General features: G+C 50.4%; 6 protein-coding genes across 6 annotated transcripts; 1 reads left to right on the top strand and 5 right to left on the bottom strand.

Annotated features, from left to right (window-relative positions):
- Nucleotides 1–406: 406 nt before the first annotated feature.
- A1O5_12806 (uncharacterized protein) lies at nt 407–2,115 on the bottom strand (the record flags this gene model as incomplete). Its single annotated transcript, XM_007753375.1, has 4 exons — nt 407–538; nt 585–1,634; nt 1,685–1,986; nt 2,040–2,115. The coding sequence occupies 4 exons, from the start codon at nt 2,113–2,115 to the stop codon at nt 407–409; spliced, it is 1,560 nt and encodes a 519-aa protein (XP_007751565.1).
- A 1,116-nt stretch (nt 2,116–3,231) lies between these two features.
- A1O5_12805 (acetoacetate-CoA ligase) lies at nt 3,232–5,897 on the bottom strand (the record flags this gene model as incomplete). The annotated part of the gene is made up of 12 exons (XM_007753374.1): nt 3,232–3,712; nt 3,769–3,838; nt 3,898–4,254; nt 4,304–4,368; nt 4,423–4,547; nt 4,609–4,689; nt 4,740–4,881; nt 4,938–5,113; nt 5,166–5,263; nt 5,341–5,575; nt 5,628–5,731; nt 5,801–5,897. 12 exons carry the CDS (start codon nt 5,895–5,897, stop codon nt 3,232–3,234), a joined length of 2,031 nt encoding a protein of 676 aa, XP_007751564.1.
- An 846-nt stretch (nt 5,898–6,743) lies between these two features.
- A1O5_12804 (uncharacterized protein) lies at nt 6,744–6,929 on the bottom strand (the record flags this gene model as incomplete). Its single annotated transcript, XM_007753373.1, has 1 exon — nt 6,744–6,929. The coding sequence occupies one exon, from the start codon at nt 6,927–6,929 to the stop codon at nt 6,744–6,746; it is 186 nt and encodes a 61-aa protein (XP_007751563.1).
- Nucleotides 6,930–7,474: 545 nt separating this feature from the next.
- On the bottom strand, nt 7,475–7,775 carry A1O5_12803 (uncharacterized protein; the record flags this gene model as incomplete). The annotated part of the gene is made up of 2 exons (XM_007753372.1): nt 7,475–7,566; nt 7,595–7,775. The coding sequence occupies 2 exons, from the start codon at nt 7,773–7,775 to the stop codon at nt 7,475–7,477; spliced, it is 273 nt and encodes a 90-aa protein (XP_007751562.1).
- A 2,247-nt stretch (nt 7,776–10,022) lies between these two features.
- On the top strand, nt 10,023–10,676 carry A1O5_12802 (uncharacterized protein; the record flags this gene model as incomplete). The annotated part of the gene is made up of 1 exon (XM_007753371.1): nt 10,023–10,676. The coding sequence occupies one exon, from the start codon at nt 10,023–10,025 to the stop codon at nt 10,674–10,676; it is 654 nt and encodes a 217-aa protein (XP_007751561.1).
- Nucleotides 10,677–11,131: 455 nt separating this feature from the next.
- Nucleotides 11,132–12,597, bottom strand: A1O5_12801 (uncharacterized protein; the record flags this gene model as incomplete). The annotated part of the gene is made up of 2 exons (XM_007753370.1): nt 11,132–11,999; nt 12,473–12,597. The coding sequence occupies 2 exons, from the start codon at nt 12,595–12,597 to the stop codon at nt 11,132–11,134; spliced, it is 993 nt and encodes a 330-aa protein (XP_007751560.1).
- Between the last annotated feature and the right edge of the window lie 784 nt (nt 12,598–13,381).

The raw sequence follows: 13,381 nt of genomic DNA, 5'->3' as shown, positions 1-13,381 counted from the left end.
CAGCACCCTCGTCCCAATCCGGAGTGAAATGCGAACAGTTTCCACTCATCTTGGCCCTTGGCTGTCTGACCGAAGAACTAGAAGGGTCAGCGAGCACTGCTTTCTGTTGAGAGCGGCTCGGGCACTTGCGTACAAAGGCCCACAGACGGGCACGAGGCTGAACACCGACATCAGGTCTGCTGGCACTCAGCAGCACTTCCCCTCTTGCTGGGACTCCACAAAATCGCTCGGGCCGAGAATACAGCATTACCGGGTTTCGGCCAAATGGGATTTCCCACCGACTTCCTCAGCTGACCGAGCTGGCCGCTGAACACGGCCTTCCATAGTCGGCTTGTCCACTTGCAGGGATCATACTTTATTCTCGTATTGCGAGTGATCCACCTTTTCGGGCCTTACCGGGCTTCCCTTACAAAGCGCTGGCTATATCCATGAGATTAGGTGTAAAGTTGTCGGTGATATCGATCGATGAGAAGAAATTCCATGACTCCATGTCGAACTCTAGAGCATCGAACGGGTTCCCCTGCGCCGCACGAGAACGCTGTCAGAAGATTTCAGATACGTGGACATACAATTTGGCCTCTTACCAATTCACAAGGTTCCAGTGGCTCGAGGGCCTCTCCTCTCCCGCTTTCATTTGGTCTCGAGCAGTCAGGCGTAGTACCGGAAGCTTGAGGAGTTGCAGGCACTGTCGTCAAATTGACTCTATCTGTGTTTTTCACGGCTTTGACGACTTTGGCGCAGAGCGCCGCAGATTCTCGTGGAAAATGGAAAGCAATTTCCGACCCGGTGATGTGCTCGACGTGGCCGAAATGACCCGCGCAGATGTCCATGAGTGCCAGGTCACCAATTGCATTTGGCGCGGTGGGATACATGAGCGTATGAACAAAAAGATTGACATGGGCGTAGATGGGAAAGTAGAACGCCAACCACGCAGGGACTGCGGCGTCCGTCGTCAACTTGCGCAGCATAAGGATGATTTGTCGAGCGGCATTTGCCACGATTTCCGAGGAGGCAGTAATCTGTTCTTGGAAGGAGGGATCTGTGTCGGTGCCAAAGCGTGCGGATATCCAAGGATAGAACAGAATAGAATGGGTTGCCATAAAGCTCCCGAAAATGGCGCAGTGTAGGTACATCATAGGGATCTGCCGTTGTGCAGACATGCAATCATGCGTGCTGACCGATGTCCCTATTCTGAGTTCTGCAGGAATAGATTCCAGTAACTTCTCCAGCTGACTGTGGATGTCGTGAATGGTCTCTATGATCTGAGTGGAGGACTGTCCAAAGGCCTTTACAGACATAATTCGACTGGACACCTGGGCAGAGATCCTGGCGTTCCGGATTATCAAGGTGAATATGTCGACGTCCATTGAACTGCCAGGAGGCGCCTTTGTCGGGATTGGAGTACTTATATTGTTGTCGTCAATAAGTGAGGGTCGGCCGCTTCTGAATGCTATCTGCTTCTCCAAACAGTAGATTGTCCACCACAGCCAGCTTCGGCTGAGCGAATCTGACTCGGACAAGGCCCAGGATTTCGATGGTGCTCGGTGAAGACCTCTGGCCTGTGCGAGCTGCACGGCATTGCTGCACAAGGGGAATTCGATAGCAGCATTCCCCAGTCCCTCGGCATAGAACGTCTGTTTGATTCTTCTCAGACAAGCGCACCGTGGGAGAAGGAGTGACGTACCATTAGAACTAGTGCCTGAATTGCTGTGAAGCCCGAATGGCCAAAGATGATTTCACTAAAGGCCGACAAGGCATTATGGAAGTAAGGTTTTGCTTGGGCTTCTGCTTCAACAAAAGACACATTGTCGTCGGCTGCCAGAATGCAACGACAGCCCAACGCGTAAACAACATTCCGCAAGGCAAACCACGATGGATCCTCGATCTGAAAACCCTCTTGGTTGTCAAACTGAGCTTCTAGACGAGCCTTGAACTTTGGGCCATGAAGAACCCCAAAAACAGCGTCGTAGGAATGATCGAAATACGCTTTTGGCCGAAGTAAGCGACGGGGTCGTTTAATCTTTGGAGTAGGCCCTCACCTTGAACAAACCTGAAAGCTGTCCCTCTGTCGGGGTCGGGCACCCTGTCGGCTCTAAAGGGTTGGAATCTCGGCATTTTGAGTCGTCGACTCCACGTCTTGATGAGGCTGTTTCCAATATCGACAAATTCATCCGATCGGGTTCTTTCACAAACCCATTTCAGGCCCGGTTGAGAACAGACAGACGCCCAGGAATGCGGGCCATGGTGCTCGTAGTTGACTTTGTGGAGAGGAATCACCCCATCCTCAACGATGGCTAGTGCTTCTTCTGGGCGGGATGTACTTGCTGACTGGACTTCTGGTTCAAGTGCCGATGAAAGAGTCATCCTCTCGGTCGGATCCATAGCTGGGGCGGTGCTGGCGTCCTGAGTCGCACTGGTGGAGTGAGTGCTGGAAATGCGATTGATATCTGGGACCCAAGTCCGGTGAAATTGTGTCCTCGAGAAGTCGCTGATATCTTGGTTCTCGCCCTGCGTAGTTCCTCGGAGTCGTTTCCCACGCCTCGATGCTGGGTACAAGCAAACTCTGCCATGGCGTTCGCAATTCTTGCAGGGTGAGCTTCTATTGCATTTCACCTTTCTTTCGCGACAATTGGTGCAGGCTGTTGCGAGCCGCACGCCCTCTGTTGAAAACAGCATTATGGAGGCGCTTGCTTCCGGCCTCTCATAGCCCACTGGAGTTTCGGGTATGGGATAATTTGCGCAACAGGTGAACAGTGATTTAGTTGTTGTCTGGGGTTGAACCTGCGCGTTGATATGGGGGAATTTCACGTACGGAATAGTTGTGGAGATTAACCCCGCGGCCTGAAATTTGCTACCCCAGTACGATGGTAGGCCTTATCGGTGCAGGGGCGCAATGTACGAGCTGAGACTAACGTGTCCGTTATCGGGATGCAGTACGAACTTATAAAATATGTTGCTACGCGAAGAGGAAAGCCTCGGTCAAAATGTTGGCGGCACCAAAACCCTCAGAGGTCAAAATCTGACCCTCAGGCATGAGGTCTTCGCTGACACGACGCAATACTGTACGTCCCATTTGGAGCAAGGTAGCTAGCAAGCAGAAAGGAGCCTGACTGGTGTCTATTTCTGGTAACTCCTATTAACGGGGTCAATATGTATCCCGAACCCGAGCCTCTCCCTTCTATGCCGTGCCCTCAAGTCAGCAGCATTTCGCCTCTCGAATTTCTCTGCCGACTAGAGTTTCGAATCGCATCTCTCGAGCTTGTTGAGCAGCTTCTCAAGGTGAAAGAACGGCTCGAACTGTTCCAGCATAGACAGTTCATGCTGACTGAGCCTCTGCTTCGTCTTCGCCTGTGCGCCACCGTTCACCACAGCTTTGACTTGGATCTCCATCTTTTTCCCATTGGCGTTGTAAGGGATCTCCTTGACCTCAAAGATGTGAGCCGGGACGTGTCTTCTGCTAAGGTCCCTGGCAATTTGATCGCGGATGCGGCTGTCCAGGTCCTTGTTTGGGAGGAGATGATTAGTAGACTCGCCTTCTCGGCATTTGATGAAGAGAAGGACACGCTCGGTGGTGTCTGAATATGGCGCGGCACTGCGTTGTTGCCCGACAACCAATGAATCAATGATCGATGATGCGAAATGAGGCGAGGACAGGATGTTGTAGATTTCTGAACTGCCGAAGCGGACGCCGGACGGATTGAGGGTACCATCACTGTGAAGTATGTCATTAGCCACATCTCTTCCACAAAGTTAGAGGATCTGACTGACCTTCTCCCCAACACATAGGTCCCCCTTGTCACTGGATTGACCTTGATGAAATCACCATGTGTCCACACATCTTGAGGCTGGTCAGTACGAACAAAGGTCTAAATTGGGAGAAATTGTTGCTAGACTCACGGGGGAACATGTCAAAGTACGCATTGTAATAGCGTTTCTTTCCAGGATCGTTCCAGAACATGACCGGCATATTTGGGAATGGTTTCCGACAGACCAGCTCGCCGCTCTCTCCATCGGGTACTTCGCTGCCATCTGGGGAGTATGCAGCAACATCCATACCCAACGCCTTCATCGCTATCTCGCCGGGATATGCTGGGAGGAGGCGAGTTCCATGAATAAAAGATCCGCACAGCTCCGTGCCGCCGGTGAATTGTATCTGGCACACAGGTCCGAAGGCTTCTCCCAGCCAGGATGCTAGACTTGGTGTCAGTACCGCGCCGGTGGAAAAGATTGTGTGAATCTCTTTTGCGTATGTTTCTGATCCAAGGTTAGTGTCAAAGCCAAAGAAGAGAGGCTTACGACCAACTGGGTGTGAAATTTCGCTTCTGCAGCTCAGCGTAATAACGCGGTCCTGCCCCAAAACCGGTGATGCTACACAATCTCGTTATACGGGGCTCTAATCGGATGAGTGGTGTTTATACAAACCCAGTTGCCAAAATACCACGGAGAAACTCGTCTGGAGTCGGGTAAAACGGCGATCCGTCGTATAAGACCATTGTAGTTTTGCAGAAGAGTGCCCCGATGGATATGTTCCACAATGTCCACCCGATCTACAACTCGTAAGATTCAACTCAAAGGAAGGCACAGAGAGTGGGAAAGGAAGCGGCCTACACCGCTAAAATGAAAGTGTATATCCTGCGGTCCAAAGCCATTGTGGAGGCGGTGCTCTTTGAAGCCGTTCAAGAGCAAACCCTATATGTCTTCGTGAGCGCGGCTCTGCCAAATTTAGACGCCAAACATACGCCGTGTGAATGGACGATACCCTTGGGAGTCCCTGTGGTCCCGGAAGAAAACATGATGACCAGTGGCGTGTTGAATGGGACTTGCTCAAAGTTCAGTGGTGTTTGAGGGTCTTTGTCCTTGATAAACGTCTCAAGGTTCTCGCTTGAGACAAATGAGTAGATTGTTACCGTGAAGTTGGAAAATTCAGACAGCCTTACCACTTGGTCTTGAAGCCAGCCGTATCTCCAATTACCACCAGCTTCAGTGGCTGGGAGGCTTTGCTCGTGCAACCATCAACCTTTGTCGTGATATCGATGCGCTTTCCATTATATGAATAGGATGACTCGGCGAAGACCACGCGGGGCTCGATTTGGCCGAGGCGGTCATTAAGTGCCTTGAACCGCATTAGCTCAATGTGAACAGCCTGGGTCGCATGGCAATCCCACCTTGTCCCCAATATCTGTTGCGAAGGATGCAAATATGCCGCCGACGGCTGATGTAGCCAGAAGCAAGCCCAAGGACCTGACGCAGTTGCTTCCTATCACTAAGAAAAGATCAGTTGCTCTGATATTCAATGTGTATCTGCCGCGGCGGCGCCCCATCCCTCCGTGTCATGCTTACAGGCAACAACATCTCCCTTGGCCACTCCGGTACGGCGCAACGCGTTTGTATAGGTATGAACCAAGTGTCTGAGCTGCCGCCACGTATATCGCCGAGGAGTCCATAGGTTTTCCTCGTTGACGTCGATAACAGCAATCTGATCGTCTTCTCCACAGAGCATATTCTCTGCAAAGTTGAGTCTCGCTTCCTCGAAGAACAAGGGGAACTGGTCGATTGGGGCATTCTCGTCCACTGCCTAGACACCGATCAACGCATTGATTGATAACCACCCAGTGGTCACAGCTTACCTTCTCAGGATGGACGGATGCTTTGATCCCCAGGAACCGCCATGTTGCCATCCAGAAGTCATTCAATCGATTGATGGAGAATGCATGCAAGTCCTCATAAGTCTCTGGGATTTTTGATATTAGCATGGATCCGTGGACAATGCCAGAAGGGTTCGTTCAGATTAGTGGCTTACGAAGTTGCAGTCCATAGCTGCTATTCACATAGTCCTTGAAGTCGGCCAAAGCAGTCCGAAGGCCCGGGGGTGGTGTGTATACCGGAGTGAGCGTCATGGTTTGCTATATGGATGTTTTCATACCACACTGGAAATACATCAAGATGGCTTTGGTCCTGACAGCCTTAAGGTCGAGAGGAAAGACGTATGTGATGTGAAGGGTTAGAAACACCCGATGTCGCTCTATCTTCGGCCTTCTCAACCACGCCCGGGCCGCCTTCGCCGATCTCCCGCAGGAGCTCTTCGCACGGACGAAGTGGAAGCCTTGTGACTAGTGAGAGTTACCGAGGCTTTCCCCGCGTGGTCAAAAATCATCTCTTCTTCGAAGGAAAGGGCGGTCAATGTTTGTATGCTATTGTCCTTATTGAGCAATACCCGGTCAACTCGAGTGGCGATGAATTATTTCAAGGTGTGCGTTCTGTCGCAAAAAGAAGACTAGGGAAAGCGGGAGACTGGATAATAGAAATTGGCCCTTGGACAGACAATTCGCGGTGCTCGGTCTCATTACCAATAGAATCTTCACCTCAAGGGAGCTTTTCCTGGTGCGTTGCTGAGAGCCTTCTCTTGAAAGTATTTCGTATTCTTTCGTCCAAACAGAGCTATTTTCCATGCATATTCGGGTAGCGATAGCCACATTTCCTGTTCTCCCCCAGGTCGTCACGGTCGGTTTTGACGATGATCTCCCTAGAAACCTACGCCCGAAGGAGCGCGGACGTCGATCGACACTTGATGACCCATTGCTACTATTGCTGCGAACGGCAAGATTAGGCCTCGTACCTGATTCTGCGCCTTTTGGATTCTCGGTCTCCTGAATCGGACTGACATCCACGGCTGGGACACTCAATGGCGCAGCCGGTTGAGGGATGTTGTTATTCTTGTCTTCTTGGAACAACCCCAATCCCTGTTACGGCTGCACAAGCTTTTCCTCTAACCGCTTCAATTTTTCTTCATCCGCCGTCTGTCTTGCAACGAAATCCTGCGCGACGATGCTTTGCTCGCGCCTTGCCAGCAGACTATTGAGGTAGTCAAGCTTTCGTTCAACAGGTGTTTTCTGGTATATCCTAGAATGTGGAGAACTTGGATCCGCCATGGTGCCTGGGACCACTGAGAAACCATCATCGGAGCCTTCTTGAGTGGCTGCCAGACTTGTGGCATACACCTGTCGGTCTGGGTAGGGGGCTGGTCTCAGGAGTATCGGAGTCGCTTGGGGGAACGTTGGTGAAAGCCAATTGCTGTTGTATAAGTAGCGCAATTTGCGAGCCGCCCCTCCGTGTGAGTCATGTACAATCCCGGGCCTTCTCTATGGCCCTTCCGATGGACTGTCTGCTCGTCCCAGAGCATCTGGCGCGTCAACTCCGTGCTGCCGACATTCTGAAAGACTCTCTTCATATATCACCCTTGCAATCTTTCTTCTGGCACGTACTTTAGCAAGCGATGATTCCCGATCTAGAATCTGTTTGAAATGATCATCTAAATCGCCCCATAGCATGTCCAATTCTCGATTGGACGGCCGTTGAGGTGGCAATTCACCTCCGCTCACTGACAAGGGCTGTACATATTCTCCCTCAGAAGAGCGATCGTATCCTTCATCTGAAGACGATTCGTTGCTAGGCCCAGCAACGGCGGGTGGTGGTGTCAATGCTCTGGGCCTTGTTCTGAAACCCATCTTGCGTCTGACTGCTCTTGGTTTGGGTTTGTCTTGTAAGACTTGTTTGCGCTTGCCAGTACTATGTGAGCTAGGGCCGTTAGTCGTACCTATTGAAGACAACATAGTTGGGTAGTCAGCTTGTGGCGGGTCTTTCTGACTCGGTTCCATGGTTGTGCCTGCATTTTGGGCCTCATCCGTAGACACTAAATTCAACATTATAGTAGTCCCGGGTTTTACTGTATCTTCCCAGAGATCTGGTAGCATATAGTTGCCGTTCTCCTCGGTCATTGAGAATGATTCATGGTCATTCAAGTTTGTTTTAGGATGATCTTGCCGCTGAGTCTTCTCAATGAGCCTTTTCATGTCCTAGGTTTGTTAGCATTTTCAAAGGCAAGACGGCAGTCACACTCAACTCCCAGGTTCGGCAATTCCAATAAGGGAACTGAAACTTCATTCCATTACCATTGATCAAACAGAGGACTTCTTTCTTCTCAACTGGGGCTCCGGTACTGAGAGACTCTTCGACACCTGCTTTCCCCTCGGTCTGCTTCTGCGCTTGTCGTTTATATCTGTCCTGATTTGCGGAGGGTTTTCTATCTAGAAAAACATCAATTTTCTCATTTTGCTTCTTCAATAAGTCCGAAAAGCGACTAATAATATCATCAGGTGCTGTGCTGATTTTGTTCTTCGGGGTTTTCTGATGGTGTTTTGATGAGATAGCTTCATCCGAGTCTGTAAAATCTTCAGAATCATCGCTAGCAGGGGGGGCGGATATGCATTTGGTTCATATGCTTGAAATCCGCCTTGTCCATAATATGGGTGCCCGTGAGGACTTGGATAAGGTCCATTCGGTGGACCATAGGGGTTTGTCTAAGGCCCGTTTGCCTGAGCGTAGGGATTTGTTACATTTGTATAAGGCCCATTCGGTTGGTTGTTGTAACTGCCATAGCTAGCAGGCACCGAAGTGTACGGAGTGGAAACTGCGCTGGGTGCATGCGCACCTCCCTGTGGATATAGCGGGATCATTTGATTTTCGAGCGGAACAGGAGGGTAAACGTATGAACAAAAAATATGGCTTGAGAGGCGAGATATAAATGCCATTCGTTCAGGGTTAAGACCACTCATCTGATAAACAGCAGCTACGTAGTCTCTTCATGCCCACGCACTCTCTTTGGAGCAGATCTCGTTTCCAGAGCTCCAGGTCGAGGATTCATCCTCCCACCTTCACCGTTGGTTGGAGAATGGCTCAACAATCATGAATGTAGCACACACGAGGCACCACTCACATAGAATCAACGTGATTCTACAGAGTCATAGGGCTCGTCAGAATATCGAGTTCTTCGTACTAATAGGGGGGTAGTCGGGGGGCTTATAGGGGCTACTAGCGTGTTTCCGAGGCCTGGTGAGCCTTCGGCCCAAAACCTAGCCTGATCGCACCCGTCAGGGGTTTCGTATTATGTGATAACCAGCTTGTCCAGATAACGTAGGCGGCGCTCAGGGGACAAATACCCCCATTCACTGTCCAATGTGAACTTGCGAATGTTTCTGTAAACTACTTGGTCCGACATTTCTGCAGACATTTTGAACGTCCTGCAGCAGGCCATAGAGACATTCGACTAGTGTTATGTAATGTCGACCTCTTTGGGAGTCGTCAACTCGTATTCAGGTACAGGGTACTCGGTACGGAGTACGTCGTAGAGCGAAACTCGAACAGTCCCATTTGGAGAATTCACCAGAGCGATCAATCAATCTATCTATCAATCGTCCAGACAGCATTTTGGAGGGATTTTTTCCCTCGCCGAGCGAAGGTTGAGCACCAGCGTTCTGTAAGTTTAGGGACAGGCTAATCAGCATTTTGTGGCTTTGGGAGCAATTTCCAGAGAGCTTTGTGGCGTTATCTGAAACTAATCTAGCTCAAAGATCCTCGGATTGAACATTGGGGTCCGACAAGGAATTGATATTTCCACTCGCCATCTTCCCGCGACTCTCTTCACTTCATGTCCAATATATCTCGCTGCAATGGCGAGTCTAGCAGTCTGGATATTCACGTGTTTGTGGTTCTAGCCTCGGCTCCAGCCCTGTGGCCCACCACACTCCGCCCTAGAATCTAGATATGAACCGCCCTGTTTCGAGGGCAGGGCGTCGCTTGTTGTTTCTAGTGTATCTCCTCACCAGCGTCACGGCCTTAGAGGTGATCTATCCCAAGATTGGAACCATTTATCCAACAACAGGGCCCCTTGACGTGCAATGGCAGTCAACATCTGAGTAAGCATTTCGAAAACTATCTCTCCTTGGTACCAGGCTGAACTCAACACTAGGTTGGATCCCGTGGACCTTGCAATATACCTGGCCACATATAGTGGGCAAGACCTCAAGAGCGAACAGCCTTGCATCGTTGCCGTCATAGATGATGGATCTACGGCTATCACTCTGAGTCATCCGCCACCACAGGGGTAACTTGGTCCCTCCCCCCAGTTTGCAGAAACGCATAGCACAGGCTCATGAACTTTACACCGTAGGGACTCCTGGACTTGGATGTTCTATGACAACGACGTCATCATCTCTCTAGGCAATAACTATATTGCCCAGTCTGTGCATTTCCAATTCCAAAGTGCTACGCCGAACACAACCTCGACCTCAACCCCAACTGCCAAGAACTCTCCAGGAAGCTTGTCGCCGGCTGTTGCAGCGGCCATTGGTGTCGGAGGGACACTCATCGTGGTGGCGTTGGGTCTACTCGTGGGCTACTGCTGCTTCTATCGGCGATGGCAGCAGAGGAAGCGGGAGACCATCAGTGCGGTTCCATATACACCAGGTCATCGATACTCCAAGCAGGAGCTGGACAGTAAACCGGGCACAGCTCCTAGCTCGTCATTCCCCAGTAACCCCAATCCGCCCTCTTATGCTGGAATGAAGGTACCATCGCAGCACGAGATGGAAGTCTATCCCGGTAGCCCCTTCGCGGCCTCGCCATCGAACCACATTGTCTCTCCTGACGCCGAACTCTCGGTCAAGGCACGTCACTCACATCTCCCGCATCAGAATACTCACCAGCCGTCGGCACCATGGAGTGAGCTGGCGCCGTCACCCGTACGGCACGAAATGTACCACGATCCGCACCGCGGTTTACCCCAAGAACTGCCTGGCGATATAGGTTTAGGGAATGCGCAGACTAAGGAGAACTGGTAATGTCCCCGCCGGCACTTTGGACGATCGTCTTGGAACGAGGGCTTGCTTGTGTGCTCTTAATCAAACGCTTCTTAACGCGATCGGCGTTGCTGCGGGAATCTGTAGCTGTGCTTCAAGCGACCGCTTAGAGAGTTTGAAGCTGGCAAAAGCATGGAGAGGGCATCCTCTCGAATATCTTGTTACTCAGACGATCTAGATGGAGAAATAAAGAAAGAAACATCTAGCAAAGAGTGAGCATTCACCGAGAGGCCCGCGTTCGATTCTGATACTCATTCAGCAGAGAGCTGCCCCTTCACCAGAACCTAGTGGGCTCGAATAGAAGGGGCTGAGAAAATGAACCCTAGATAGCCTGATATGATCTCATCTTCGCAATGCGCAATATACTGCGGGACACCCCCAAAGTAGTAGTAACAGCGCACGGTCTTGTTCTCCACATTACCGCCAACGTGCCACTCTCAGGTCTCTTTCGCCCCTTCTTCCATCAACGTGGAAGAGAATGCTCTATCTACCTTTTCAGTCCATGCTCGAGCAACCTCCTTGGTCTCGATTCGATCTGCAGCATCGTTCTTCCTATCCAATCTGCGGTGTGATCGACTGTAGTTGGGAGATTGGCCCATGCTGATTGGAGTCCCAGTATCATGAGAAGTCAAGGTGGCAAAAGGAATGAAAGAACTGAAGGGGAAAAACTGCAACATTTCAAACTTACCAATTGCGAAAAATAGCTCAAACTCTTTGCTGGACGTGCGCGCACCGGTTAGAGTGATTTCTTGAACTAGATCTTTCTTGAGATCCACGAGCTCAACATTAGATGTGTTGAATGTTTCGTAATAAAAATGTCCCAACAGCGGTCGCTTACACATGAGCGGATAGTAGGGGAACAATGTCTCTGCCGTGGCTGGATCTTGGACAATAGATGGTATTTTCCTGCGTCTGAATTGACTTGCTTTCTTGTTGCATTCCGCATTCGTCATCATATCGTCGAGAGTCTCGAAAACGTATCGAAGACCTCCTCTCTCCCAGCCACAGTCAAGAATCTGCTGTAACTTCTCATCGTCTTTAACATCAAGAGAGCTGCGGTTAACGACAGGTATATCGGCACCGAATGGTTGCGCTTGGGCGCGTTCAGCAATTCCCTGAAAATCATTCTTAATCTCACGTACTTGGTCTTCAATAAACAGGAAATTGCGACCTGGAAGAACATAGTTCGGTGTTCGTTGAAACATAGTAAGCTTCCTAGCACTGTGTGCCACAATAGGGATAATCTGAACACTGGTAGCACCGGTCCCAAAGATGTCAACCCGTTTGTCTGTGAAATCGACCTTTCTGTCCGTCTAAAGCCCTATGTGGTGCCATTCCCCCTTGAATGTATCGAGCCCTGGGTAGGTGGATTTATTGGTGCTGATAGTGGACCAGTCGCAGTTATGAGGTACGTGCAGTTATGTGATTTGCCGTTGGAAGTAGTGACCTTCCAAAGGTTTTGTGCTTCATCATAATGCGCTGAGGTGATCCGAGTACTGAGCTCCATGTTTCTTCGGATATCGAGGAAATCAACCACTCGGTTCAGATACTACTCCAGGTCTCGCTGAGTGGGAAAGCGTTCTCTCCACTTCGCTTGCATACCAATATCTTCGAGGAACGAGAGGACGTATATCTAGACTTCACTGTCTGCTCTGACTCCAGGATAACGGTTCCAAAACCATGTCTGATGTCCAGCAAAGTTTGGCGTCAGTGTTTTCCTCAAAAAATGAAAGGTTCAGATTCTTGCTCCGTCCACACCTGAGCCAGCTTCAAAGCACTTGCCATCGATGCCGCGCTTACGAAGCTCATACAGTATTCGTACATCACTTATCCCTGCTCTAATGACGATAGCGGTGTGATCAGGTTGTGAGACGCCGTTCACGACACCATTTGTGTAAGCCATTGTGAAATACCAAGCGTCAGGACCAGGACGAAGTATTGTCGAGCAGTAGTGGATGTCCCTTGTTGCAGTCCGATATTCAGCTCAACAATAGTTCACGTCCACAGTCTAAGTATCTTCCCGTCTAGTTAATGCAGCCGAGGCTGCGAGGACATCCGAAGCAGAAACGAGCCACGTACCCTGCGCTCTCTGCCACAGCGTATGACCAGAACGAAGCCGATACGCAACCGCGCTTGAGAGTCTTTCATATCCAGTAGTGGAGATTGACAAGGATTGGGCAAGCGACTTGGCCTGTGGGGAAGCCTACCCAGAAATGAGGGAGCCCCAGGATAACTATTTGCACCCTCGGTGTGTGAGTTGTTGCGCCTAGGTGAGAGGAGTTCCGACCACACATGATCTCAGGAGGATTATGGTTCATGCATGCTCTCCTGGGTCCTGGCTGAAAATTGTATTGATAATATTTGTATCATAATACCCACGGCAAAGGTACCATGTGTGGTATAATAAGTGATGTCGGTCTGCGGCGGCAGTCTTCATGGTCAGTGTGGCGTCTGGACCGAGGAGCCGGCGATTTTCGAGTTGGATGGTGTTGATACCTGCCTGATCAGATTGTGGACCAAGACGCGTGGTCAGAAATGTTCTTTCTGACACTGCATGGCGGATTTGCCACGAAGCATTTCGTATCCGGCTTGGCCACCAGCCTCAGAGCCTAGTTGTAACTTGTGCCTGGGGTCACCACCTAATGCACTTGCGATCTCAGAGTCTGTCATGTCGACGTAGCCGTGTA

The sequence above is a fragment of the Cladophialophora psammophila genome (genome assembly GCF_000585535.1).
Source record: "Cladophialophora psammophila CBS 110553 chromosome Unknown aczJe-supercont1.37, whole genome shotgun sequence".
Taxonomy (NCBI): domain Eukaryota; kingdom Fungi; phylum Ascomycota; class Eurotiomycetes; order Chaetothyriales; family Herpotrichiellaceae; genus Cladophialophora; species Cladophialophora psammophila.
Note: the sequence above shows the minus strand (reverse complement) of the source record. Positions and strands in the feature narration are given on the sequence as shown.